Source organism: Diprion similis, chromosome 12 (assembly GCF_021155765.1).
Source record: "Diprion similis isolate iyDipSimi1 chromosome 12, iyDipSimi1.1, whole genome shotgun sequence".
Taxonomy (NCBI): domain Eukaryota; kingdom Metazoa; phylum Arthropoda; class Insecta; order Hymenoptera; family Diprionidae; genus Diprion; species Diprion similis.
Window position 1 is genome coordinate 6,938,539 of NC_060116.1, and position 27,926 is coordinate 6,966,464.

Here is a 27,926-nt window from a genome sequence, read left to right on the forward strand (position 1 = left end):
TTTCCGTTGCACATTATTCGATCATCTCACCCGACTTATTGGTTATTTAGTAAATATTAATTTGTATTCTACAACTCAACGATATATTGTATAGACTGATGTATCATTCAGATCTACAAATAACGTATAATCGTGTCATAGCAATGCCAGAAATACCACTAAAACCTTGTTAAGTAATGCAATATTATATTTATTCACACGCGACGTACTTGCAAACAGGTGATATTTCGATCAAGCAACTATAAATTTGATTGTTATTCTGTATCATTTTTTCAAATGATGACAGAAGTGATGAAGAATTCATAGTATGGCGTGTCTAGGGTTTCATGTATAAGCAAATTGCGAGTTGCCAAGCTTACCATACTAAAAAGTTTGTATTTAATCGACGGATTTCTCAGTACAGCACTCTTCCTTTCTTTATGCAATTACGATCTGTCAGGGTAAGGAATCAAGTAGTCGATAGTGCCTCAATGCTTATACCAGAGAAATTGTCTCGTCTGGTTGAGTGGAACGTTACAACTGATAACTGGCATGTGATCAGTTGTATATCTGACTTTGATAACACCACCCAGAGTAATAACTGCGCGTTTGTGCGACAACGGACTGTTTATTATTTGAACTACTATTGTTTACTCTTGATTAGCCAAAAGATATGGTTTTCATTCGCCTAGAATCACTATCAACTAAATCGTATATTTCTTCCCAGTACAATTCTGGTCTCTTGAAACAGATCGTTGTAAACAGTTTTTAGCACATTTTGAACGAGACAACTTCTATGGTATTTCTATTTGTTAGTGCATCGCGACAAAAGCCTGTAAATGTTTAGGTACTTGGGGACTTTTATGGGTCCGTCTTATAACTCTGGCCGCTAAACACGCGAGTGTCGTGTATTTTAGCGGTTCTACAACATCGTAAATACTTTGATCTTTCAGCAACATCTCTAAAGTCTTTCCTTCACCATTCACAGCATCCAAATGAGCACCGGCATCAAGTAACGTCCTCGCCAACGCTGGTGGACATGGATGAGACAATGCGGCAAGGTGAAGCGCCGTATTTCCGTCGACATCGCGAGCCATAACATCGGCGCCCGTCGTTATCAAGGCTTTTGCCAAATGTGGAGATGGAAATTCGCAAGCTCGGTATCGCCCGATCACTGTTGCGTCTCTGCTGCATGCCAGTTGCAAAGCGTCTCTGCCCTGTATTCGCAATAAAAAAATCCCATCAATGGTGTCTGTCCCTGTTTTTTATATATATATATATGTATTTTTTTTTTCAAGAAGCCGAGTTTATGTAATAACATAACGATACAGACAGCTCTGTTAGTTGAGTAAATATATCTGGTTAGGTAACTAAATCACTATTGAAGGTATTTGGAGAAAAAAAAATATTATCTTTGGCTAGAGTGTTATTGAAATTTCATTGTCGTTGCGCAACGCGTTAGTGAAGAAGTGACGATAATATATCATTATGAGCAACGCACCTGTTTACCCTTTGCGTTTATTCTGACCAAGTCGTATACAGCTTCGTGCAATTCTCTGTGGGCTTCTGTATCTGGTGGAGGTGTTTTGTGAGTTAGCAAACAAGCCAGGTGTAATGTGATGACGAGAACTCGGTTGAGAAAACTCAGATCACGCTCGCACGCTGGTACTTTATCCAACATTTGTTTTCCCAACTTGACTTCAAGAACCTGAACAAGTTGAAGAAATTTATGAATTCAATTTGCGCTGTCAGTATTTACCACATGTTTCTCACTGTTCAATTTATCCCGTAAATCAAGTAAATTGTAACGATAATGATAATTACCGCTTTATTGAACACTCTGACAAGTTCGCTTCGTTCTACAGGAGGAACTCTGCGACCTCTGCTCGTCGGTCTGCCCTCCTCGCCTATCATGAAACTGAAAAGCTCCGTGAAACTGAAGAGAGAGCTTTGAGTCATGGGATTCAATGGTTCGAGGATACTCCGTTGCATATCTAATGCGTAATTCCAAAGCTCTATGCAACGTCCGAACTTCCCAGCGTCCGCGTAGATAGCACCTCGATATCGTATGTAGTAACTGGTGTCAGGATGAGCCGGACCCAATATTCTTTCCCTGATTACCAATGCCTGCATTCGCGTTTCGTCTGGATCAGCCAGTAGCTCGTCCAGTGCTTCCGGTTCAGTTATTTCACGCGCAAAATCGTACGCCGCTACAGGAGGTGGTGGTGCTGGTTTCGGCATGGTCGGAACTTCCGAGTACCTGTGATCATTGAAATCGTATCAACGATGTCTTAAGAGCTTCTCATACAAGCAGAATCGTATCTTTCATGAAAGAGGTCTATTCGATGAATGACGTCCTGTAACGTGTCAAATAAGCAACGCGTATCAACCAACCTTTCCTCCATCGCTCTTCTCCAAAGTTCCATCGCTCCGATCATGTCCCTCTTTTTGTCGACATAAGTAGCGCCGAGTAGTTCTAAAACGTCTATTCTCTCCTTGCGGCCAACCAGATGTCGCATGCCAATCAGGTGCTCGACTATGTGTGTATGACCTGAGGTATAAGAAATATCGTCATATTGTTAACGGTAAAAACTAACCGAGTACTGAAGTATGTATATACAGGAGATGGACCGCATCGAAAACCGGATAATGAACCAGTTCTTACCTGTAACGGCCGCTGCGAGCAAAGGTGTCATTCCGTACGAATCCACATCCATCCGCGCCCCGTGTTCCACTAGCATTTTCAATATTTCTAAAGATCCGCTCTCGGCGCAATCGTGAAGCGCCGTATTCCCCTTTACAGATTTTCGATTCGCGTCGGCGTTCATGGCAAGAAGGTACTTGGCAATTCTGATGTGCCCTTTGTAGCACGCGATCATTAGGCACGTGTGACCATGTCTGTTCGCAACTTCGATATCTGGAATTTTGATCAGTGATCGTTATTACCTTTCATACGCATATCGTGTCCAAGAGAAAAAAAAATCAGGTCGACTTTATTGCTATTGTTTCTAAAGCTTGCATTTGGTTATACTTTCGGTATTGCATATTCCAATAGTCAACCAGGAGAGATCAAATTCGAATGAATAATAATTTATAGTTCATAAGTTACTTATATTTACTATAGACGTTTGCAAAATTGGTTTCATTTCAAATCTTTAACATACGTATATAACTTGGATAACAACGTGGTATGATTGGAAGATATCCAAACACCCTGTGACTCGATTATAAAGTATGTATACGAATAATAAATATGGTGTAATAATAATCTTACCTGCGCCATTCTGCACCAGGTATTGAACGATGGCGTAGTGTCCATCAAAGCACGCTGCTCTTAGGGGGGTGGAATTAGTTTTTGTAGTAGAATTAACTTGCGCACCGCTTCTTACGAGTAATTTTACCAACGCGGAATGGCCTGCAGCAGCTGCGCACCACAGGGGTGGTGCGCCTTCTATTGTCTCACCGTCGAATACTACTGCAATAAAACAATCAAAGATAATAGTTAGTCGAGAGTTCTCAAACCAGAGTCCCGACCTTTGCATGATATGGAAATATAGACTTAGATACATGTATACTCTCCAACGTATAACAGGCGACCTAGACTGCGAGGTCAATGCAATCAACAATCGAACGTATAAGAATGATTTTTAACATAAAATTTGTAAGTGGGAAAAGTGAAAATCAAAAATTCGTATTGTCAAATTTAAGTGTGATAAAATTCTTACGAAAGCTTTTTAGTGACATAGGCATATCGATACACCTGTGGGAAGTGTTAATAATCGGATATACTCGTACTAATATCCATATTTTCCGGGCCTCATTAATTGGGCGCGTATAAAACAGTCGAGTCAATATCACCGCAAAAGCCTTGACATTTCGCCTCTTTGGTTGCGTGTTTGACTTTAAATGAACAAACAGCGAAAGAAAAAACAAGAATAAAAGGTATTCTGAACCTAGAATTAATATGATTTGCCACCAATTTACTATGCAAAATAATGACGTTAATGCTGCTAATAAATTCGCAGTACAAATTTCCAGCTTTCTGTCTCATTATAGTGCAAATATAATATTTTGTTTCCCTTCGATTTCAGGGATTACGTCTAGTCCGAAGCTCTTACCTGATCCAGGCTGCTCGATGTCTGCGTCACACTTTTCAATGAGGTACTCTGCGACATCGTAGTGACCATTTCTGCAGGCCATAACCAGGGGAGTGGCGCCATGGGTTTTGGCGCCGACTAGCTGCCCTACCTCATCCTTACCACGAAGTTCCAAAAAGACCTGAAAATTGGAAATAGACCGTTTATGGTAAGTCATTGCAAAGATAGTTGTTGCATTTGTACGAAAAAGATAATTCAACTGAAGCGATTCGATTGAAAACCTAGCATCAGATGGTCGACGTCGAAGCATTGTTCGTGTTAAAAGGTTCAATAACAATTCACTTATGTTTGTGATGAAGTTCGAGTTGTGGTATTATAGGATAATCACGTAAAACATATGAAATAATCTAACGAGCAATCGCAGTAATTATTGGCTTACGGATATATAAATGATTGTCTCTAAGACCTCCAGAGTATTTTTTGTCCGTTAACACGTCAGGACAGTTTTTGAAATCTGCGCCCGTAGGTTTCCTGATACTTGACTCATTAGCGACTATTAACTGCATATATATATGAACGAACGGACGACACATTCATGAAAGTGTTGAATGTGAAGTAATCAAACACCTTTTTGCTGCGTTGCTGGGTTTGGGAATAGATCGTAATTTTTATTTTGCTAATGAGACAGGCAGTTTTACAAGGTGACGAGTCTACACCGCGTTTGCAAAATAGGTAACAGTCTTAAGTGGCAAAAATTTATCATCTTCCATGTATTAGCACTTTTTTCTAATCAAGCCAAGCTGTTCATTCGCATAATACACGATATGCTGCATCGTTAAATGTTCTTACAACAGAACTACGAAATTATGGTCTTCGGCCATCGCAGGATTTTCATCCTCGTATTATTGAAACTATTATAATTACTACCCTATTCTACGGTAAATGCAAAATTCTTTTGCAACACGTAAACCTTGCAACTTAGCTGACAGATACAATGAATATTCACGCGATTTAATACTCAAATGCGAAGAGTAAGCGGCAGCTTAGCTTTAAGATAAGATAGATGCAAAATTGTCGATGTACAGAAAATAGTCAGTCACGACCTAATCTTCTAAATCGGATTTATTACAGCCCAATGCAGGCCTGCTTGCATGTTTTAGGTACCTCGGAAGTACAATAGCGCGACCAGTTTGGAATGTCGAAGAGACATGCATTGCTATTATTTTCATTTATATCATTTAAATGACGAGGAATTACAGATATAATATGAAATTATCAGCATTGGTCCTCATCATTTTTTTATGTACCATTAGATCACTTTTGCCGCTAATATGATTATCGGTTCTGAATTTATTTCTGATATGACCTCGCTTTCTCTGTTGCAAGTCTGCGCTCAGCTGAAAAGACGAATGCGGTAAGTAAGGTCAGTTTATGTTTCACTGAAACGCCATACCTAGCGCTGATGCGCGGGGAAAACCAGAGATCTTTTTATTTCCACTCTCCTTGGGAACATCGCCAGTTAAACTTTTTCAAAACGTAGATAATGCTCCAGCTGTGTATATGTTTGTGTTTCTCGCGGACAAAGGAACTAACTTCTTCTTGTTAATTTCGCATTTATCGTGGGGTCGCGATTCTCGAGTTAACATTGCTGGCATGAAATTGACTAACGACAAACGACTGTACTTCAGCGAGTACGATTTCCTCTTATACTTTATTTACACTTATGAATTATAAGTGATCACGTATGGACGTGTAAAAAACTATTCCGTAAACCTGAAGAAAAAAAAAGAAAAACTAAACGACGATCACTCGTTTCAACACATTCGACTTTGTCAGCTGTAGACAACCAGCCAATGTCAGAATTTGGAATTAGTGTCAATGCTAAAATCACAAGCTTATTTATTGTTGCTGAACAATTTGGCGCTTAATGTTCACATAAAAGAAGACTCAATGGTTACATGAGTATTTTATACAAAGTTATTTTCATAGCTAATATTACTCAATATTATAGTTTTCAATGCCATGAGGAGACTCTGTGTTTAAAGATGACATAAATTACTTTGAACAGTTGACTTGATATAATGAGAAACGGATCCTGATCGCACAGCAAACAAGTAAATCCAAAATGTGTAAACGTAATTTCTATATCGTAGAGGCAAGAATATAATCTTAATAATTAATTACAACTGTTACATTGCGCGTAGAATCAGAAGAAGATGTTTTCCTCAGTTGTTGCGTTACAACATTAATCTCACTGTCACTCTGCCACGTGCTACGAATCATAACGGTAATTGGAGACACACACTTTGAAAAAGGTTTATTCAATCACTAATATGAACACTTACATTAGATAGTACGGAGCCCGTTTTGAATGGAGTTTTTCGCAAGCTTCGATGACGAACGAGGTACACTGATTTGCAAAACTTGATGATCGCTCGAAATATCTGGATAAGCAGTTGTTTCAACATTCAGGAGTAAAACGGACGACTCGTTGGTCGCCGGTCGCGAGTCTGACAACTAATCGGTAAAAGAGTGAAACCGAGAGTGGATTGACATTGGCTTGCCGCGATCGCGTCACGCCGGGGAATAGCAAATATTTAAAATAGGAACACTCGTTCTGAAACAAGTGAGCCTTCGGTGGAGTTGCAAAATAGCAAGGCGGATATTTGACGTCCTTCCTCGCGGTCTTCGCGCCACTAACGACTGACCCGAACTTTTACTGAATCTCTGCACCTAAGCCAAGCCCCCGTTGCATGGATGATGCATGATGGAAATCAAGTTCTGAGGTTTTAGCGGTTTTCTGTAGGCGTTTTTTTCCCTCCACCTTTGACCAAGGACACCGACTTTGAGATTAACGGAATCGTGGAAGCCTCTTGGAAATTGGAAATACCCGCTTAACAATTTTGTACATGTATATGCATGTCATGACGAAATATGCTCTTCCATCAAATTAATTACACCTCTGTTCCATTATTAATATAATAAACATTATAGTAATTTAACCATGCGGCGCGGCGAGGCAAGGCGTAGAATCCAATTCACAGTTTTTCACCTACAGCATTTGACGAGATTTGATGATAACGCAGGGTACATTGGCCCGTCATTCTTGAGAGTATTGTTATTATTTTTTCTCTAAATTCGGATTTTTAAGGCCGTCAAGTGAGGTGTGTCACGGTCCCATTAGCGACGGTCGATGACATATAACATTCGGGATGACCAACCATGAATGTATAAAAATAAAAAACCAGTTGTCATGGGATTTCCTTGAATCACAAAACGTATCGTATCGCTAAGCCTTCGTCGCGGTGAACATTTCCAATGAAAAATAATCATCCGGACAAATAGGTAAGATTGGCGGGAGATATTCTGTGGTCGATATGTAAAACTATAAGTGATTGTGAAGAGTATAATTTAGAAAAATACTTATAGCAAACGACGCTCCTATTTTTCCAGATAGTTGCTATATTTTGACTAACAAATCGTTAAAACTGTACAGTTTTTGTATCTTCGCATCTCAATTTCGATTCCGCATTCATTATAAGTCGCGCGTCATTAATTTAAATAAAAACCGCGAAAAATATTTCTTCGATTCATCGGCTGAAAAGTGTCATCTGTTTATATAAAACTTAATTATGTAAGTTGTGTTATCATCCCGGACGTTTTTAGATGAATGTAATAAAGGTAATACACACACCTAAATAAGTTTAAGATCTGCATGAATTCTGTGCACTAATACTTCGTACATGTTATACATGCGTAGTATAATATGTGTTAAACTTGATCGCCTCCATCGACTGACCCCGACATATCGAACACAGGTTCATGGCTTCCGTTCCCTTCCACTCCGCTTATTGCCGATGACTTTGATCATTGTAGAAGTTTTTATTATTTACAATCTTTTCTTTTTCTTTTGGTAAAACTGGAGAGCGATGAGCCGCCGACTCGGCAGCCTGGTCCGACTAAGAATTACCAAAGATTAAAGACCGCGTAACTGCGTCACCTTAAAAAACTGTCCGCTTCACAAGGTTAGCAGAAATATAAAACTGTGGAGGTGTACGATTAGGAGCAGAATTTTAAACCGTGATAAATTTCTAGTTCTTGTAACTATACAGTCCCTAAAACTATTTGGATTTTTTACCGCAAGCAAAACATGTGGTCACAGGTACAGAATGTAAATCATTTTTCTAATAGCTGTACTTGATTGGAAAATCCAGTAGATTATGGTAACAGTTGCGAGGACTTGATGTTGGTGTGACAATAAATTGACGTTAATTGACGTTGACGTGAACAACACGATTGACTGCAGTAATAACCAGAAAACGTATAGTAATGACAAGTATAATTACATTAAATAGTTACTTGTATCACGTTTTATATGAACCATATGAAGTTGAAGCTAGCAGCCAGAGTCAGGAAGCAAACAAGTTAAGTTTTTTGTAAAGAGAAAAATGCAGTTCATCTTTACCCTCAAAATTCTGTAAAAGTATCTGGGGTTCAACGTGTTTAACAAAATTTTGATTTTCGGACTTCACTATCTTTTCGTATGAACGTTAGAACGTTTATCCATTTATTCATAGATATTAAGGCCAAGAGAAGAATTCTACATTAGAACGTTTGGCTGCTAATTATAGTTGCTGGCGTCAGTCTCCTTTGAACAATTGCTGATAACGATACCCATTTTTTTTTAATTTCCAATCAATTATAACAAATGAAGTTTCTCTTGAGTGCGATATTAAATTTCAATGCCATTGACTTAGGTAAACGTTCTTTAGGTTTATTCACCTTATGGCCTTACCCGCGAATGCAACGAGAGCTCCGCAGCATCAATTATCAGTGGCATCGAAGTTATTTTTTGCCAATAACTAAATATTGATGAAAGAAGCCGAGGCCATTCGGTGTCTTCGATCAGGTATCAAAGTCCTCGAGAGGCAGGCTGTCGCAGTAAACGTCGAGAATAAAAATTTTCCTTGCGAATGCACTTCTCGTAAACGTCGAACGTTTCGGAATGAAAAAAGTTATCCTGACGAGACCGCAAAATATTGAAATACGCACTGCTGGGTAAAATGCTTGAATAGATGAATTTAAAATGAAAAAAGGAAAATTCTCTGAAAGATATAATTCAAATGGGTAAATGTTAATGGCTACTTTGAGAACATTAAAAACGTTAAATGCAAAATGTCATTTACATTTTAAACCGCAATTTAAAATGAAACTATTTCAGATATTACCCAGTAGTTGGAATACGTGCCTGATTTTATCAAGTATATAAAGGAATGAAGAAAAAGTAGCCACGCGCTTGGCCCTACATTTAAGGCCTTTAAACCTTGAAATACCTAATCAGATCCGCGGTTCAGACGAAGGTCAATACCGTATCTCACGTCTAAGTTTAATCACGACAAGTCCACAAGAAAGAAAAAGAGGAGGAAAAAAATTGCTACTTTGTACACTCGAGTGAGTTGATTCCGACTCCCTTAATTTTAGCGGATCAAAAATACGGTTGGCAGCACTAGCGTCTAACTTACGCTTATTGAATAAAATACGATTTATCTACTCGATACGATTGGTTAGAGTTTGCCGGAGCGAACCTTTCTTCCGACCTGTCTAATCGAGGGGAGTCAAAATCGACTTTACTCGGGTGTACAATCCATGAAACAATAGCGATTCATTGTCTTACGCAGCTCTTTCAAAACTGCGTTTGTTCCTTTCGCACGGAGCGAACTATATATATTGTGAAAAAATTGGCGTGTCATTTTTTTAAATGTATATAGTCAGATTTTCGAGACCTTGAACATTCGCCTGCCGGCTTGGTACAGCCTCTTTCCTTATTCGATTCAAGAAATGTCTGGATCAACGTAGACACAAATCCATAAATTTAACCTACGACACCGATAATCGTTGAATTATGCTATTACATATAAATATGCAAACAGGCGACGAAATGTTTGCTTGGGATAAGTGATAAAACCCTTACTCTAGTTAGTTAGAATTCATCGTGCGAAAAGAATAGGAATCTTATTGACCTACATACGATGGCAATTGATTAAACTCATTTTAACAATGTTGCAATAAAAAATGCCTTATTAGGTATAAATTATTTTGAAGGTGTTGTACTAATTAAGTACAAAGTGCAGACACGTGTGTTCGTACAGAAAATTGCTGCGGTTAATTGCCTATGTACGGTCGCTGAGTCAGAGATATACGTGGTAATGATTGACTAACGATAATTAACTACTTGTCGATGGTTCAATCAGATTTTTTCAATGTCTCGTAAACACGCGCGCTACTGCAGAATGGTGAGAAACTAATTGTACGACTTCAACTTCCACAAAAGTAACAAAGCATATATACTTGAGAAAATGAAATAAATTTACAAAATTATGCAAATCGTCGATGAAAGGTAACTCTGTTTGATTCTTCGAAAAATCACTATTAACTGATTCTGAGATCGGTCAGATCTTCAGAGATAATAAAACCGTCTTATTCGTGCAACTGGAATATCGTTTATTGACAAAATTTTATGAATTTAACGCATTGCAATTACGTTACTCATATCGTTCGAGTCCAGGATGAATGCAGAGTTCGTTATACTTCACTCGACGATTTCTCAGAGTTAACTATAACTACATTACAAACAAAGTATTCCAACAGCGATGCTCGGTACGTACGTACCGACGAGGCGACGAAACGTGCTCGGAGAAGCAGATCGGGTATTCGCTGAATAATGGCGGGTTACAGAATTAACAAACAATGTATGTCTGTACCTATAATGCATTGCGGATGAGTGACGTGACGTGCGTGAACGCATTTAGCGTCTGAGCATTTTCTACAGCTTTGAAAATATAAATCGGAATATCCTGGATCTCGTCGGTTATCATAATGGGGTCGTCGGATTTGTTTACTCTTATGTTTATACGCTCGTATGATCTTGAAAACGTGCAACGTTCGTTCGTCTTAAATGTGTCTAACGCACTCAGGCACAAGGTGCGATTTATAACGTCATATATCTACGTAGAAACGGGCGCACAATGCCGATATAATGATCATCCGCATCCGTGAAACCCGACACCAATTACGATTCTTGTGACCTTAATGTTAATTTAAATTCAGATTAATGTTTGGAGATAAATCAAAGGATCCTCGTAGCCGTGATGTAAATCGAATTATTATCGCTGTTAGTCCTTCGACTTGATTTTGCTTGAACGTACGTATTCGTTAATATATTAACCTCGGTTCTATACAAGATTAAAATGAACATTAGAATTAATGCGATTCGATCTGAAACGTTGCACGTATTTGGTCGATATCGTTACCTCGGTCTGGAATCCCTTTCTCTTTATTTTATGTCCGTATAGAAATTTATGATATTTAAATGAGCTGCACATAATAATTGCAGAACGCGATCAGCGGACTGGAAAGAATACATTATACATACCAATTGTCGGATGAACAAACTTTGCAGGTCCATAACACAGTCTGTATACTATAAATATTGTGCTTTGTAAAAAGAAATTTGACAGAGAAGTGATCCAGTCGGGATGAAACAAACATTAAGAAGGAGACCGAATTAAAATAGCGAAGGAAAATTCTGAACGGAATATATAAAATGAAAATAATCTGTATAAGGTTTGTTTGCCTCGGTCGAAAACGGCCTTGGCTTGTCTCGCGTTGTTTTCGCCGCATAAATGACGTGGGGAATGAAAGATGAATAAAAATTGTAATAAAAGACGAAATATAGCCCACGAGGCAAAACCTTCGCTCCAGGGATACGTAGTCAAATCGATGTGCGTGTATAATAACAACAACCATAATAGTATGATACGATCGAGGAGATCTGCTGCCGGTTCAGATATCTATACATTATAATCGTTAGAAAATCACTCGACCGTAAGACACGGTGACGGTGAAACGTGATGCTGGGCAGGCGGTCGTCTGGCAATCTTCCAACAAATGAACAAAGTCAGACAGAGAGAAGGAGATGTATATATGCGTAATGTAGGCATATAGATAGATTGACAGATACACGTAAATTCGCGAGTGTGTAAAATCGGCAATCATTGTAAACTGGCAGTTGCCCCCGGAAGTTTGCCCTCGATTCACTCGTCGATAGAGAGATTCATTCCATTTTTTCGATTCAGTTTTATAACTGCACTCGTATGTTATATCGGAAATTTATTCACACTGCATCGTGATAATAAAATCACGTGAGAATGAACCGACGGACGAACGACGTACTATTTAAAAAAATTCGTTAACGCACATGCAGTGTCAGAGGCATAAGGTGTCCGGTGTGTGATAAATCGATACATAAGTATGCGAGTCGTAGGTATTAACCAGCGATAATGGGCGTTGTTGTGAGGTATGTAGTTAGTCGGGATCAGGGTGGACACCTTTAGGTACCTGTAATAGCGTAGCGATATTCGTAGTGACAATGAATTCAACTCGACAGAGCGTTAGACGCTCGGCTGGAGCCATCAATCAGTTTACAATATCACGTCAGGCCTACAAGGCGAGCAACTTGCTTGACTTGGCGAACAGAATATTATGGGACCGTAACAAACGAAAGATAGAAAAAAAGATATAGATAAAAAAATTGAGGAAACGAATTCTTGATACCTTATTGTGCCGACGACTACCTGCGCATTGGTCACTGTCTACGACACGTGACACGAACTAGTGTTAATACTTCTATAAATAAGCTGCCTGACGATCGCCCGTAACGTCTAACGTTATTAATTATTTTACGAAGAAGAAAATGTCGTGAAGAAAATTTTCAAAGATCGTTCTCTCGTTGAGCAGTTTGCACATCGAGTGTCGAGGGCGACGATTCCTTTGGCCCAAGTGTGCGTATCGAATGCGGAAGAAGTGCAGCCGTCTTGAAACAGCCGCACTCGCATTCGCCGGTTGAATTCTCTCTTGGCCTTATAAATACACACCAACAGCATCGCCGGAGGCGTCAGCAGCGGCGCTACGTAATCATCGTCGTTGTTATTACGTCGTTCTCGGGATCGTTCGAGTTCAAGGTGCCTCGAGGAGATGGTGAGTGTGACGAGGTGGTCTGACATAAGCGTAAAATCCATGGACCATGGTGGCGATCGATTCTTTCAAACGTCGTCGTTGTGCCTACGTCACGAGTCACCGAATCGACAAGGTGAGTGCTTACGATGAATGGACCGATTCCTCTGTGCCCAGCGCACGTCATAGATCCGATAAGTAGTGTTTCCATTACGCTGTACGTAAGATGGAAAAAGAAAAAAAAGAAAGAAAAAAAAAACGAATAGCTTTGTGACCTGGGTTTATTGTACTATCCGTGCGTGTCCCTGATCTTTCTTTTTGGTCGTTCCGCAATTATGAAGCGAGAAACTATCTTTCGCTTATCTGAAAGTGCACATGCAGCTGGTGTAACGTGTATCTATGTATACATATACATATCCACGCCACACGAGGTATTTAGCATTTGCGAGCTCATTGCAGGTCAGGCAGACCCTCGCGCTTTCTAGTCGCAACTCCTTTAAAATCGACTCTTACTCTACACAGGACTTATATGTTCTCACGTGGAGTTCGTATAATATGGCTGCGAACGTGAGGAAATAATCTGATTTAACCTGATTCTTTGTTAATTTCTAATTAACGCGCGAGAGGTAAAAAAAAAATAAAAAAAAAATTGCTGTTATAGAACACGAGGCGGGGTGAAAAGGTGTAACAATTTTTTAATTCTTTTTACTTGATTATTATTCTATTTCGCATTGATATTTAATCATGGGCATATAATATATATATATATATATATATATTATATATATATACGGTAACAACGATAAGAAGAAAAAAAAAAGAAAAAATTCCAGTAGAAGATGTTCCAGTGATAAGAAATAAGATCGTCCGGCGATACTTGAAAGGAAAGAAAAATATAATATTATTTATATGTAAAGTTTTATTGCTGGTTGAAATTGGATTTTGAAATTACCCACTCCTTAGGCACTGCAACGTTACGCAAACAGTGACATTAAGAGAAGGAGAAAGAAAAGAAGAATGATGCACGTGACGTTTGTTAAATGACCTGTTATCGAGTATTGCCAAAGCAACGTCACGCGGTAGCATTAAAATCAATTATACCGTGTAGCTATTCGCCGCAGGATATAAACGCACAGATATAATAAAACTTCAATTAACTAAGTATCGTCTGCAGTTTCCGACGGAAACAACAAATTCAAATGCGTATATATAAATACATATACGTATATATATATATATATATATATATATATATATATATATATATATATATATATATATATATATATATATATATATATATTATATATATATATATTATAATACCTGCACGTTATCGCAATTTTAATTTATATATAATATACATGTATATATCAAGACACTCGATGGGATTTCGGAATGACGACAGTCACCATCATTGGGCAACCAACTTGGACCGGTTGTGGAAATTGATGTAGATTGATTTAGCGCGTGTTGGGAATATCGTGTATTACCCGCGTAGTTTTGGGCCGTCTCGTGTGTGACGCAACGTAGTTTGGGCAATTCGTTGACGAAAGTAAGAGATGTAGGTGTACCCGCACGGTTCGTATACTCATATGTGATACGTGAGTACCTCACGCCCGTTAAATCGCAACATATTATATAGATTTTAGATCCATGTGTTGAAATAACAAGTTTGGGTATCAATTATTTCCTCCTCTTTGTTTTTCGTACGTCATCCTGCACCGACGCAAGAAAAAAAAAAAAAAAAACTGCAGCGGTAAATTATATATTTATACGGGAACAATAAACATACGCGGTATAAACGTCTATTTGTTTGTAGAATTTTTTCAGCCTCGTGTGTTTGCAATACGCGGTTTGTAACATTCAGTTGTACTTTATAGGTGCATAAACACAACCGTGTCGCGTTTATACGACAAAGAGTCGAATTCGAATCATAAAATCTACACAGAAAATATTTTGTTTATGAAGTATAAATATTGACATTTTGTATTCTTGTTATTGACTGCACTCGCCTGTTTTATCCTGCGATTCGTAGTTGATACGGAAAACTCGATACATCGTTGTAAATATCTATGAATACCGTATAATGTGCAAAATTATATTGAAATGTGAAAAGTATTTGCAAAACGTTTAAATAATGTAGAAATATTATCATTTTTACAAGGTGCTACGGCTTCGACGTTACAGTTGTAAACAACTAAAACATCACAGATATACGTGAGGTAAAATCTCACTTGTTTGTCATTCGAAACTTAATGTTTTCGATTCGACAAAATTTTTAATATGTGTCTATACATGTATAATGTATATACGACGTATATCTATTCCGTTAATCTCGAAATTATAATATCGTTCCGCATAATTGGCAGAATGAAAAAGTTTTGTTCTTTGTTTTCTATTCCAAACAAAAAACCTGTTTGCCGACTTGGAATGGCGATTGATACTATTTTGATAGTCATGATTTCTGTCTCACGTAACAAACGTGACACTTTGCATTATTGTGTTTACCTCGCATCACTCGCGGTATATACGTCGGAATTAATTCTGTTCGAGTTCTTCGCCTTGCGTTACAAAAAACACTCTTTGTACTGCACCGTCTAATTAACAATGCCAATCAACCGGGACTTGTAAATCCCGTAATTGCGAAACTCACGCCACGAGTACTTTTTACACCGGAATTTCCCCGATAGAACCGCGTATAGCTTTCCACTATGTATTCCCTTGCAAAGATCGTGCAGAAGCACCGTTTCGAGCTATCTAGGTTGTCTTCTCTGTACTCGAGCAAAAATCTTGCCAGTTGAGACATGAAAAAAAAAAACTATTTTTGCTTGCTACAGAATTCAATGAAACGTTCCGACATTCGAATTTCACATTTTTGAATTAGCACCAAAACCTGAACAGACGTAAGAAAAAACATTTTACATTTTCGAGTTATCTGGCAGTCGTTTTTCAATCGCTATTTGCATTGTAAACTGCATAACTTGTTTGCGTTGTTAATCTAGAAATTTATTTTCACCGTATTTCATAGATAGAGAAAAAGTAAGATCGACCAGACGACGAGATGTCTGACATCTCTTTCGGATAAAATATTTCTCATGTGTCTCAGCTGCGTGTACACGGTGTAATTAATTAACCCAGTGTTTACGTGTTGAAAAGAAAATATTGTTCTGAAATACTTTACACTGACTACTACTCAACGCTGAATGTAGTGGCATAGATGAAGAAAGCATCGAGTAAAACTTGTTTTACACGGCACTGCTTATGTTTCTTCATACATAAATGTATTGGCGGATTACATCAGCACGTTCAAAGGACAGTGTAACATGAGAATAAACGAATGTTTTGCCTTAATTAATTAGTCCAAACGAAGGTCATTTTGTAGTATAATGTATTTTGGTGATTTGAATTAACGCTGCAAAGACCAAATAAGACCCCAATTAGAATTGGACAAACAGTTTCACCCTCGTCATGCTCGAAATCGTACAGAGAAATAATTATGCACACTGCAAGTCATTAGCTCGATGAGAATTTCAAATGACATGCTTATATTATGTATGCTTATGTATGTACAATACCACAGGTGGCAAAACCATCCGCGTTATAACGAATAATCGTATAACGGACCAGTTTAACGGTGATAAACTTCAGCAGCTTTGGTATAAAACTCTGCGAAAGTGCCCAGAATGAGGCTGATCAAAGTCAGCTGAGTTAACGAAAGTAGCGACAAGTGTTATTTCGACTGGCTCTCGGGGCCGTTTTATTTTTCCTCATAATCTTGTGACAGTCGATTCAAACTACATTGCGTTTGATCATATGAATTTGGTTTTTTATTTGTTTGTTGTTTTTTTTCTGTTTTTTTTCTTTTTTTTTGCGTCTCTTTTCATACGTAAATATAAATTATAAGTTTAGTTGACTACTCAACGTCTAATTGATCTAAACAATTTTCTTTTGCGACTCGCGCAACAATATTGACGAGCGCCAAAAGTCATTGACGACGAATGTTGATTCATTTTTGCACGCAACTTTATTTTCTCACACTCGCACTGAATACTCGCCTGCGTATGTGTATGTATAATCAATTTTTTGCGGTGAAAAAAGTTTTTACGAAAAATACAGAATGAGGCTTAATTTTTATACGAATTGTGGGAAACTTAATAAACAATTATTTGCATTATATTTTACATACGTATTGAGGAAAACAGCAAATCTTTCGGTACGAATATACCTATAACGTTGATAGAACAAGACAAAAATAAAACGAAAAAGGGTTTTTCTTTTATCTTTTTTGTTTTTTCGTTTCTCATATACCAAACAAAATTGTTCTAGAATAATTAACAAGCGGATATTCAATTCGTATACGACTCAACCAATAACTATTCTGCGATAATTATTCAAAAATAAAAAGTCAAAAATATAGATCAAACATTGATTCCATAGATACTCTTCGAACTTGACCGAGTTTCATTGCCTCTCCCAGCTCTCTCTCTCTCTCTCTCTCTCTCTCTCTCTCTCCTTCTCCCTCTCCCTTCCTCCCTTCCTCTCTCTCTTTATCTCGATAAAATATTGCAGTGATTTGTCGAGCCGTGAGACCCGCGGATATCCTTGAACCGGGTATAATATGTAATGAAACTGCGATATCGCGTTCGCAGTTTTTTTCGGCCGTTGATTCGTTCGAGTCACCCAGCATGACACAATGACTGTATTCATCATGATTTTAAGATTCTAAACTGCCGTGTCACCCGATGCAATTTGCACCTGTATAGAACGGTGTAGAATCTACTAGAATTACCTCTATTTCTATCTAGGCGCATGCGTAGTAATACAGAGGCAAGGACGGTTTTCGCACAAGGCTTTTGCCGTTTCTTTGTCGCATCAGGGCATTGCCCCATTGCTGGGGGGCAAGGCAAGCCTGACTCAGAGTTTATTCCCCGGTATATACGGGTAATATTAGAACCCCGAATTAAAACGAGGAGGAGTCTGGCGTGCTGTCAGGAGATTCGTCGCACGACGACTGCTACCCGACGTTTATGCATTTTGTATGGATTTCGTTCTCGAATTTTCGAAAGTCAGAAAAAACTTGAAGAGGTTTGATCGGCAAAAAATTGGCAATTTTTTCAGCAATTTTTACGTATCAAGAGATTGTGGTGTATTTATAAGGAGTATAATATTTATTAGATTGTTATGCATTCGCCAAGCTACGAAGATCTTTGTACAAATGGGTAAATAAAAAATACTGAAATTGTAAGCGCCTGCTTTACGAAAAATAGAATTGAAACGGTTAGAATAATCTACGGTTGATCCATCGAAAGACTTTTTCTTTCGTCATGTTGGCGTCGTTAAATATTCGAATTTAACAAATTGCATCGATACTAATTATGCGAAAGAAAGAGAGGGGAAAAACCGTTATACAATGTTTTTTTTTGGCAAATAGACCGAATCTGCTGATAATTTTTTAACGATTCAAAAAGTCAGAAATTTGAAAAAATTATTACTTATCGTTTGCTGCACTTCATATCAAACTGAAATAAGATATTACCTCAGCTGTAGCTGTGTAAAGGTAATTCGATCGAATCTCTCTTCCTATTGGATTACCAGGACTCTCCTGGTTTGATTTCAAGCCATACTCTTCGCCTGCCTCTGAAATCGGTTGAACTACCGTATCGATTTTCAAAACTATATAATATAGGTGGTATATTCGCTCACCTTTACACGATCAACTACATATATTTTTTTTCTCGTTCCTATTATTTCTCGTCAAGAATTAGCTGAATACATATTTCGTTGTGTTACGTAATAAAAATTTCGTTACACTTTCATATCATTCTTCTGATATTGTTCAAAGCCGCGTCCAGAGATAACGAGTCACGTATATATCGCCGTCGTGAACGAACGGACTAAATTCGAGAAAAATATTCATCACTGAAGCAGAGTATTACGCGACGTATCGCATTCCGCTTGAGTTTCAAATTCATTACGTATTTTCTCTACTTCATTATTTGTATATCAACACTCGTATGTATAAATCCAAAGGTATAGGTATTATACATACACTCGGCAGTTTATCGCATAATCCAAGCGTTTAATCTGAATACATACCGATTATCAAGGCAACAGCTATATTGCATTTACGGATAAAAACAATGAGTTGGAATAGTGCGATTGCACTAAAAAAAAGGAGAAAAAAATACCTATTCTATTCAATACACATGTGACCCCTTGTCCTGTGTGAATATACTGTTACAATATATATATATATATATATATAATACGCGTATAAAACAAAATGTTACACATGAATGTAAAATACGAGTATTCACGTCGTTCGGGCATCATTGGAATTAAAGGTTAATGCCAATTGTCCTACTACTACTACTACTACTACTACTACTACTACTACTACTACTACTACTACTATGAGCATACGTGTAATGCTTTATTTTTGTAAATGGGCCGAGGCAGAGACGCGGCGGTGCCGGTACATATATCGATACAATTTAGTTAACCCGAATTCGAAATATATCTATAGATACATTATTACGCGTGCGTTGGTCAAGGCTTTTATCGCCTAGAAATCGCCGACCGTTTTCCTCATCGAATTTACTACACATAGGCTACACATTATATATAGGTATATATATACAGTATCATCACGTTTAGTCTGCAGCAAGTAGTTATCGTGTCAATTTTCAATTATCGGGGTTAGGTTTTTTTTTTCCTTTTTTTTTTTCACTCGTCTCTCATGATTCCGTAACTCGGTAAAAGAATTTGGAAAGCAAATGCCGCGGGCTTTGAAACGTACTATCATCGTATAGAGCGTCATCGGTAAAAACACAAATCACCGCTAACCAGCTATAATCGAGGCATGGTAGTGGATAATGCTGCAGTAATATGTGTACATATACAATATATATACGCATGCGAAGAGTTAGCCAATTCTCTCATACCCTTGAACTAACTATCGTATGTGCGAGAAATTAATTCTTTGCGTTTTGTGTTTTTTTTTTTTGTTTGTTTTTTGTAAATACATTTTGTTATCGTAGTAACGGAGAAAAATCAGCTAAAATACGAAATTGAGAGAGTGAACGGAGAAAAAACAGTCAGCGAGATACAAAGAAAAAAGAGTATTAAACGAAGTGTGACTCGTACGACCGCCGGCGCAGTTCTGAGATCTGATCTTACGCAACGTGTGCGAGCGAGCCTGCAGCGGAGTCTGATCACCCGCAATTCGTATTGCTCAATGAAAATTTCACTTTTAAATTATAGTCTCGAAGCTGGTACATGATTCGACCCCTTTTCATCCTATCAATCGCAAAATTAAAGCAAACAAATATAGAAACAGAAAACATAATATGATCTTCATATTCGATTTGAGTTTGCGATTTTCTAGTAGCTCGTTAATCGTAGTGCAATAGTTAGGTAACAATTTATTGTAATAGAAAACGAGTAATCGTATGATAATCGACAATTCTATAGGAAATTTTTTTTTTATTCGACAGTTCACTGTAAGTTTTAGGATAATTCAGCGAATGGAATTCAAATCAAGGAATCAAAGGTTTCTCAAATTTTTCGGCAACGTGGTGCGGTAATTCCAATTCTTTCTTAATCTAGATTGAATATATTTCAAGGTGATATTTGAATTAGAAATTAGATCGCAAGTATACGTAAAGCTGCGACGCCGCGATAAGTTGCGTACATATATGTGCATAATATATAGATTGGATGTAAGTTTAAACGAATTCCGCAACTGTATATACGTTCAAACGTGGTCTTCGTGGAATGACTGATCGAAATTATCGCGAGACGATAATGTGAGTGTTTTTTTTTTTTTTTGTTTTTTTTTCTTTTCTTTCTTTTTCTCCACTTGTAATCTAATTCCGTACGTAGGCATTTACGACTTCGTTAATCACCAATTTGTCTGAAAATAGTCTGAGGTTATTTTGAGAATTGTTCATCGGTGAAGTAATTTTCTATTTTCAGGTGGAAAGAGAGAGATTAAATCTGTACTTATATACCGACGTTCTCTTTTTTTTTCTCTAAACTCCCGCTTCTTTCGAATATTTTTATTCAATGAAATAAATTCGGATTTAAATGACTTTCATTGATTAAAATGAAATTCTTAGCAGCAGGTGAAAAACAAAGAAAAAGAAAAACAAACTACAGCGACGTGTGAAAAGGTGTCGAGTGTACATATGCGTTACGGATGTAGGGAACTAACGTTATGACCATGCTGTGCGAGAAATAAACGTATAAATGAATGATTCAACGAGTCTTATAACCGTGACGAATAAAACTTAATCGACGCCTCGTGTCTGAACTTATGTATAATGTCGTTCAATGAAAGTCACACTTTTGTAACACAAATATATAGCATCTATATACGTGGACTTTGTAGAACCGACACTGGCAATTGTCAATTGAATAAACTTCCATATGTCAATAGAGTTTTATCCACGTGCGTGTCTCATGAATATTCCTTCATTCCACTTCGTATCGATTCAATATACTGTGAATTTGAACCGCGACTGAACTTTGCGTCACGATCTGAATTAACGGACACTAGAAACGTGACGGCGCTCATTTCTAGGTCAGGTTTAATCGGCCCAGTTTCACGGCGTTACTCGGACAACCAGATTATACGCTCGGAATTTTTTCTATAAATTACGAGAGAATTGCCGCATTGCAGTTTCGACGGCCTCTTACCACCTTCTTACGGCAATAATTTTTCAGTTTTCTTTACCACACGGTACTAAACTATTTCCGAAAAATGTACGGTAGTTCTGTGGATATGGAATATAAAAATCTTTTTTTTTTTTTTTTTTTTTTTTTTTTTTTTTTTTTTTTTTTTTTTTTTTTTTTTTACAGCTACAAACAAATAATCTCTGTACAAGCAAGTGTTGCTTTTTTTTTCTTTTTTTCTTTTATTACGGTTACATCGCTGCACTATATAGATATTTTCCTCTAAATATCAAATCGATGTTGAAACTTCAGGATGAAAAGAAATTTTAGTAAACTAAACAAAAAAGTTCAGTGTTAAAATATGTATAGCAGAAAACCAAGTATTAACAATCGTAAGCGTATATTCGTATTTTCTGGTCATTTCAACAATATTTAAATCGTCGTCTCATATTTCTTGACCGCCTCGGCCAGTCGTACAATCCGAAATCCTTTTTTTATTTAAACAAAGGTTGAGAGGTTCAAGTGCTGCAACAGAAGCGATAGGTGTAAACCACAGACTCGCGGTGTTTAGACTTAAACGCGTGTTTCTACGGTGGGACCTTGAGCTTTGAAAGGCATAATCGACGAGGCCTACCAACGCGAGATTAGAAACACATAGATAATAGATAGGTGCGCGTCAATTTCGTGTGTTCCTCTGTGTAGGAAAGACGCGTATGCCTGCCTAACTCTGCATAAAACCGCTGCGCAACCGTGAAATGATTTCAATATTCGATGCCCAAAAAAGGAGAAAGAGAAAGAATAACAGAATAACAAAAGGCAAACGTATAGAGGTATAATAAACGCAAAACTTTTTCAGTTATAAAATTTAGCCGATAGGCGACTAATTTTCTTGTTTTTGTTTTGTTCTCTGACGTTTCTAATCTTTTTTTTGTTTCCTTTGATTAGAGAATTTTTAAAGGTTACACAATTTTCTAACCCGCCGCTTTAGTTGTAATAATTATATACAACAACAACACGCAATATACGAAAATACGATTTTTTTTTTTTTTTTTTCGAATTCAAGTATATTCGTATCAAATTTATTTAATAGATAATAAAGAAATGTGTTATTCTACACGATTTTAAAATGAAGATCTTGGAAATGTGTTAATTAGAAGAATAACACGTTTCGCATACCACGTTTTAGCATTTCAATCAGATACCGTCATCATATTTACAAAGAAATATCTGACGTTGTAGAGTAATTCTTATTGGAAAAACGTTGCATCATTTCCGAGAATAATTTTGTAATTAACTTTTCGCTTTATTGAAAATAAAATCGATATCTTCGAAGAAACAAACTACAATACTATGACTAAATACTAGAGTAAAATCTATCATCAAGATGTTCGTGCGCGTTTGCGGATTTACCATAGTCATCATTTATTTATTTTTATTTTTTTGTAGAATAAATTTAAACAGAGATTACACGGCGATCGAGAAAATGAAAAAAATTGTTTGCACATAAATGAGTGAGGAATGATTTGCGGGAATACGCCATACTATATACAATGTGTTAACCACTTGATAAAATTACTCTGATAAATTCTTTCCGCCCGTTTAGGATAGTTTGTAAAATATAGTTATATGTATAATACTGTATGTACATGTAACGAACACAGTGCGGATACTAATATCCCGATACTATAACGAGACTCATAATGATCCATGGAAAAATATTTGTCCAATACAAATTACTTACCAAAACGTCATAAGTATTTTATTTGCACAAACATAGAAATCATGGAGGCATAAATTCGAGTTTCAAATGCCTTGTAATAATACTCGTAATAGAAAACTTGACAATTTTTCACTTTAAACGAACTTGTGACTCTGCGATGGTTGGCACAAATCATGGCAGGGAATACGTCATAGATAAAGTCTGTGCGACGGTGGTACAAATTATACGAATACGACCGGATCGTGACCCTACGTGAAATAAATTGAAACATGTAACTAATTAGCAAACAATGACTGTTAATCATTCGCAATAAATGAAAGTTTAAAAATCAATGTCGAGAGTAAAGCACAATGCCGATTATAAGGAAGGTTTTTTCGAAGGGGTTTTAGGAGTAGGTAAGTCATTTTGATATGACGCGTTTAATCGTCATTATACGAGCATTGTTTATTGTTAATTATCTGCAAATTTTCTACAAATGATTACATGCTTGTTTATTTATTGTACAATAAAAATTTACCCGTTTATTAAGAAATAATATTATTCGCTACCCGTGAACGGTGCGTGTCTCAAAGTGGCAACGAAACGCGGATCTCTCTGAATAACGATCTATTTCTGTTTCTCTAAACTGACGTTATAATAAGGCGAGAATAAATGAAGATATTTTGAGAAATACGCAGGCAACGAAAGGGGCTTGCGCAACCGTATGATATCTTATATATGTGTGCGTGTGTGTGTATATATATACATGCATCGGCTTCAGTGGCTGCCAAACTACTCGCGTAAATGCTCATCAGTGTACGGATGAAAATGTTATAAATTTTAACTTTATTCCAGGGAAAAATCAAGCGATTAAAATCGCTCAACTAGAAATGTAGGTACCTAAATATCAACTTGTTTCTCTTTCTTAATGAGACGGAAACTCTCCGATTAACAAAGAACTGAATTTGACTAGAGACAAAATTCTGGGTATATTTGACAGGAAAATTTCATTATTCTGTAAAATTTTTTCCTTACACCAATCGTCGACACATATTCGTTTATTTGTCAATCATCATCGATTTAATGGGAAAGAAACATGACGTCAAATGGTGAATCACTTTCAGAACTACCATTTCAGATCCTTCCCTGCGCTTATGACGATTTCTTTCTCATGTCTATAATCGATATACAAACAAAAAATTTGCCTCAAGGGTTAAAAATAAAAATCACGATAAAATCACGGTAAAGACTATTCAACTCCTCATCGTTTCGACGATTCCGTGAGTTGGAAAGAAAAAACGTAACAGATATAAACTGTAGACGATTTTTTAGATTTTATTTTCTTTTATTCTACTGTCGTAACGCTCGTTGTATACTTTTCTCGTACGATTCCAATTACACTTGTTACGTGTAATTCAGTTTATTCGCGTGTACATAGAATTTAGAAATAATGTATAATACCTTTCTTGGTAACGTGTCGCACGTATAACGTATACCTACACGTATTACAGACGCTAATTGGAAAATGATTGGCCCCGTGTATAATATACGTTTTATACTACGAATACGGATTCCCTCGTACGTATATAGCTATATGTATAAGTTCAATACATACATACGTGTAAAGTATGTGCCGCGTCTAATTGACCACATCACCTGTTTACCCTGATATCATGCAAAAGTCAACACAATATTTTAAGACTCGACAGAAAAGCGTATAAACCTGCACCTACATAAAAACAAATACATTATACTGTATACTATAAATATACTATATTTTTCTGGTGGTGCCGGCATTGCGCAAATGGCAAGCAACATCTTTGTTGTACGTATGCATCTGTATAATATATATATATATATATACATGAATTTTTAGATTGGATGACGGTGATAAAATTATGACATTTAATTGGATAAAAGTTGTAAATCGAAGAATGGGCTTATCTCTCCCTCTCTCTTTTTGTTTTGTTTTTGTTTTTTCCCGCCTCCCCGACGAATAGAATCGTTGTCGTATTTTATTCTCTGCTGAGAGAAATGAATATAAATGCAAAAGTAAAACGTATCTGCACGAATTGAAAGAGAATTAGGAAGGAATGGAAGACCAGCTCGCTTTTGCGCAGACTCGGACGGTCTCACGATGGCCATGGTTCACAAACTGGCTGTAAGAGCAGACGTCCACAGCAGCGTCTTTCCCTGGGTTTCTTCAGGTCAACCAATGACCGCGTCCGAGTCCCTTTTTTACGCCGGTGAATCGCTCGTGGAGGCTCTTCACGACGCCTATGCATAAGCGTCTGCTGCCTCCACTATACATCCACTCCTAAATATAACTGCTGTTTGCTCTGGCCTCGAATAGGAGCTTCAGATAAATGCAAGCCAAGATGAGTGGCTTTTTTTCATTGTTTTTTTCATTCATTTTTTATTATTATTATTTTCTTTTTTTTTTTACTAATAACCGAAAACATTGCAGGCGTAAGTCGCGGTTAGTAGGTACATAACTATGTATCATCCACGATTTAAATGCATGAAGAATTATGTAATTTTTGGGAACGAGTCTGCTCGGTTATTATCGCATGACTGGATAATGAAAATTGGAATCATTCAAAGATAATAATCTTGTGTATTGAAGAAATAGTTCCACTCAAGCCGAGTATTATGATATATTTGAAACATTAGCAAACTGGCGTAAAAAATTTAAACGCAAATATTTTCTTTTCAGAAAACAAAAGCAAAAGAGCAAAGAGAGAGGAAAATTCGATTTATTGTCAGATTCTTGTTTCGAGTGGTAACTGTAGAAATTAAGGTAATACTTATTGCAATCTACAAATATTCGATAAGCATTTTTATACATATGAAGATCTTATTTTGTCGATTAATTCTCAGGAATAATTTTTTTAACTCGAGATATAACATACACGTATACGTATAACATATCGGGCGTTGAAGCGATACTTTAATTCATCATTCATCGAATACTAATTGTAACCCACGTCACATCCTGTAGCGATGCTAACGCTTGCTCGCTCGCGCGTCTAAATACACGCGCATGCGTACAAGGTGTAGGAATAATATACTTTGTCCCTCAGGGACATATTTCAGCTCATAGTTGCCTGTAACCGTATACATACACAAGCTGCATAGCTATAACTAAAAGATAAACATAAAACTAATCTGAGGGTTTTAGATATTTGGGCGGACGGCCGGGGGGGGGGGGGGGGGGGCGAAACGTTCGGACGGACTAAAATCTCGACGACGTAATAAACGTGGGTTGAAAAATTCAATCGTGAACGAATAGCTATTTTCAAGTTTATTTTCGTCAGTATTTGTGATAAATTATTTGGAAAAACTTACACTTGGTGGCTTTATTCTAATATATAACATGAAATTGAAAATTTGATATATGATAGGCGGTGAAATTTTTTTTTTAAACCCGTGTTAATCGACGAAGAACAGTTATTGTGAATCTGCCGCAGCAGCTCATTCGGCGTTATTTTTAACTTTACGTCGTTCGCAAGCGAATATCGTTTACGTATGGATCTTTACAGAAAAAGTAGGTTTATTAGCTTATTTGACGTTACTCGTCATTTGTCCCGAATCGCAAAGGAGGTTGAGTAAACTAACCATTCGCTTGTTTAATAAAAGTATCGCCAAGTTTCAAAGGCTCGAAAGAGAGCGAGATAAGTAAATGCTTCGATAAAAACGGAACTTCAGTCATTTCATCGAGTCCCGTACGGTTTTGGAATTCGTTAGGTCGTGATCAAAGATATCAGCCGGCGAAAATTATAAAAATAGAACGAAAAGAATCAGAAGCATAATAAAAGAAGGAGGTGGAAAAAGTAAAGTAAGGAGCAAATAAAACCGTAAATCGCATTCCTACCTTCAGACGTTTGAGCTTTCCGTCTCTCGCTGCGTGATACACCAGGCTTTTAAAATCCATATTTTCATGCTACGTTCCTCGGACCCCTTTCTTCCTCTATCAGCTGGTTTATACTGTTCTTTGTCCCGGTGACTCAGCGGCGAGTCTTCGTCTCGTTGCTTCTCCCTTTTTGTCCTCTCCTCTCTCTCTCTATCCCCGTTATTTTCTTGTCAACCGTTCTTTCAGCCCGGCTGCTGAGGAGTTTGGTAAAACACCAGAGATCCGGTTAAATCAACGTGGGACGAAAGCTCCTTTCGCGTTTCTGTAATTCAGTGATTTAACTGAATACCTGGTACGAAAAACAATCGAATCGTTACAACAGGGAGAAATAATGCTCGCTGCTATGCAACGTTGCAGGTAGAAAAGGGTGCGCGTCTCGAGTGTGGTTATTTTTTATTTTTTTTTTATTTTTTTTTATCTTCAACATGTACTTTTTCGTTTCCTCTTCACGGGGTTAATCGCATCGACACTCACGCGCTTTTTTCTCGCTACCGTCTAAATTCTTTTGCCCTCCCCCCCCCCATCCCCCACCCCCCACCCCGTCTGC

General features: G+C 37.3%; 1 protein-coding gene across 2 annotated transcripts; it reads right to left on the reverse strand.

Annotated features, from left to right (window-relative positions):
* Positions 1–257: 257 nt before the first annotated feature.
* Positions 258–27,682, reverse strand: LOC124413687 (protein fem-1 homolog CG6966). 2 transcript variants are annotated; one of them, XM_046894418.1, is made up of 8 exons: positions 27,341–27,682; positions 4,098–4,257; positions 3,254–3,454; positions 2,645–2,896; positions 2,374–2,530; positions 1,804–2,239; positions 1,481–1,687; positions 258–1,196 (listed from the first exon to the last, which is right to left on the reverse strand). In XM_046894418.1, exons 1-8 carry the CDS (start codon positions 27,398–27,400, stop codon positions 792–794), a joined length of 1,878 nt encoding a protein of 625 aa, XP_046750374.1. In that variant the 5' UTR covers positions 27,401–27,682; the 3' UTR covers positions 258–791. The 2 variants fall into 2 exon arrangements, with proteins under 2 accessions (XP_046750374.1, XP_046750373.1); XM_046894417.1 differs by lacking the exon at positions 27,341–27,682 and adding an exon at positions 6,422–6,746.
* Between the last annotated feature and the right edge of the window lie 244 nt (positions 27,683–27,926).

Excerpts from the sequence above, each read along its gene's own strand:
- LOC124413687 (XM_046894417.1), bottom strand. The coding sequence starts at position 6,544 with ATGTTGAAACAACTGCTTATCCAGATATTTCGAGCGATCATCAAGTTT. Across the intron at positions 2,897-3,253 it reads CCTGGTGCAGAATGGCGCAG|ATATCGAAGTTGCGAACAGA; the intron begins GTAAGATTATTA and ends TCAAAATTCCAG. Across the intron at positions 1,197-1,480 it reads TAAACGCAAAGGGTAAACAG|GGCAGAGACGCTTTGCAACT; the intron begins GTGCGTTGCTCA and ends TTGCGAATACAG.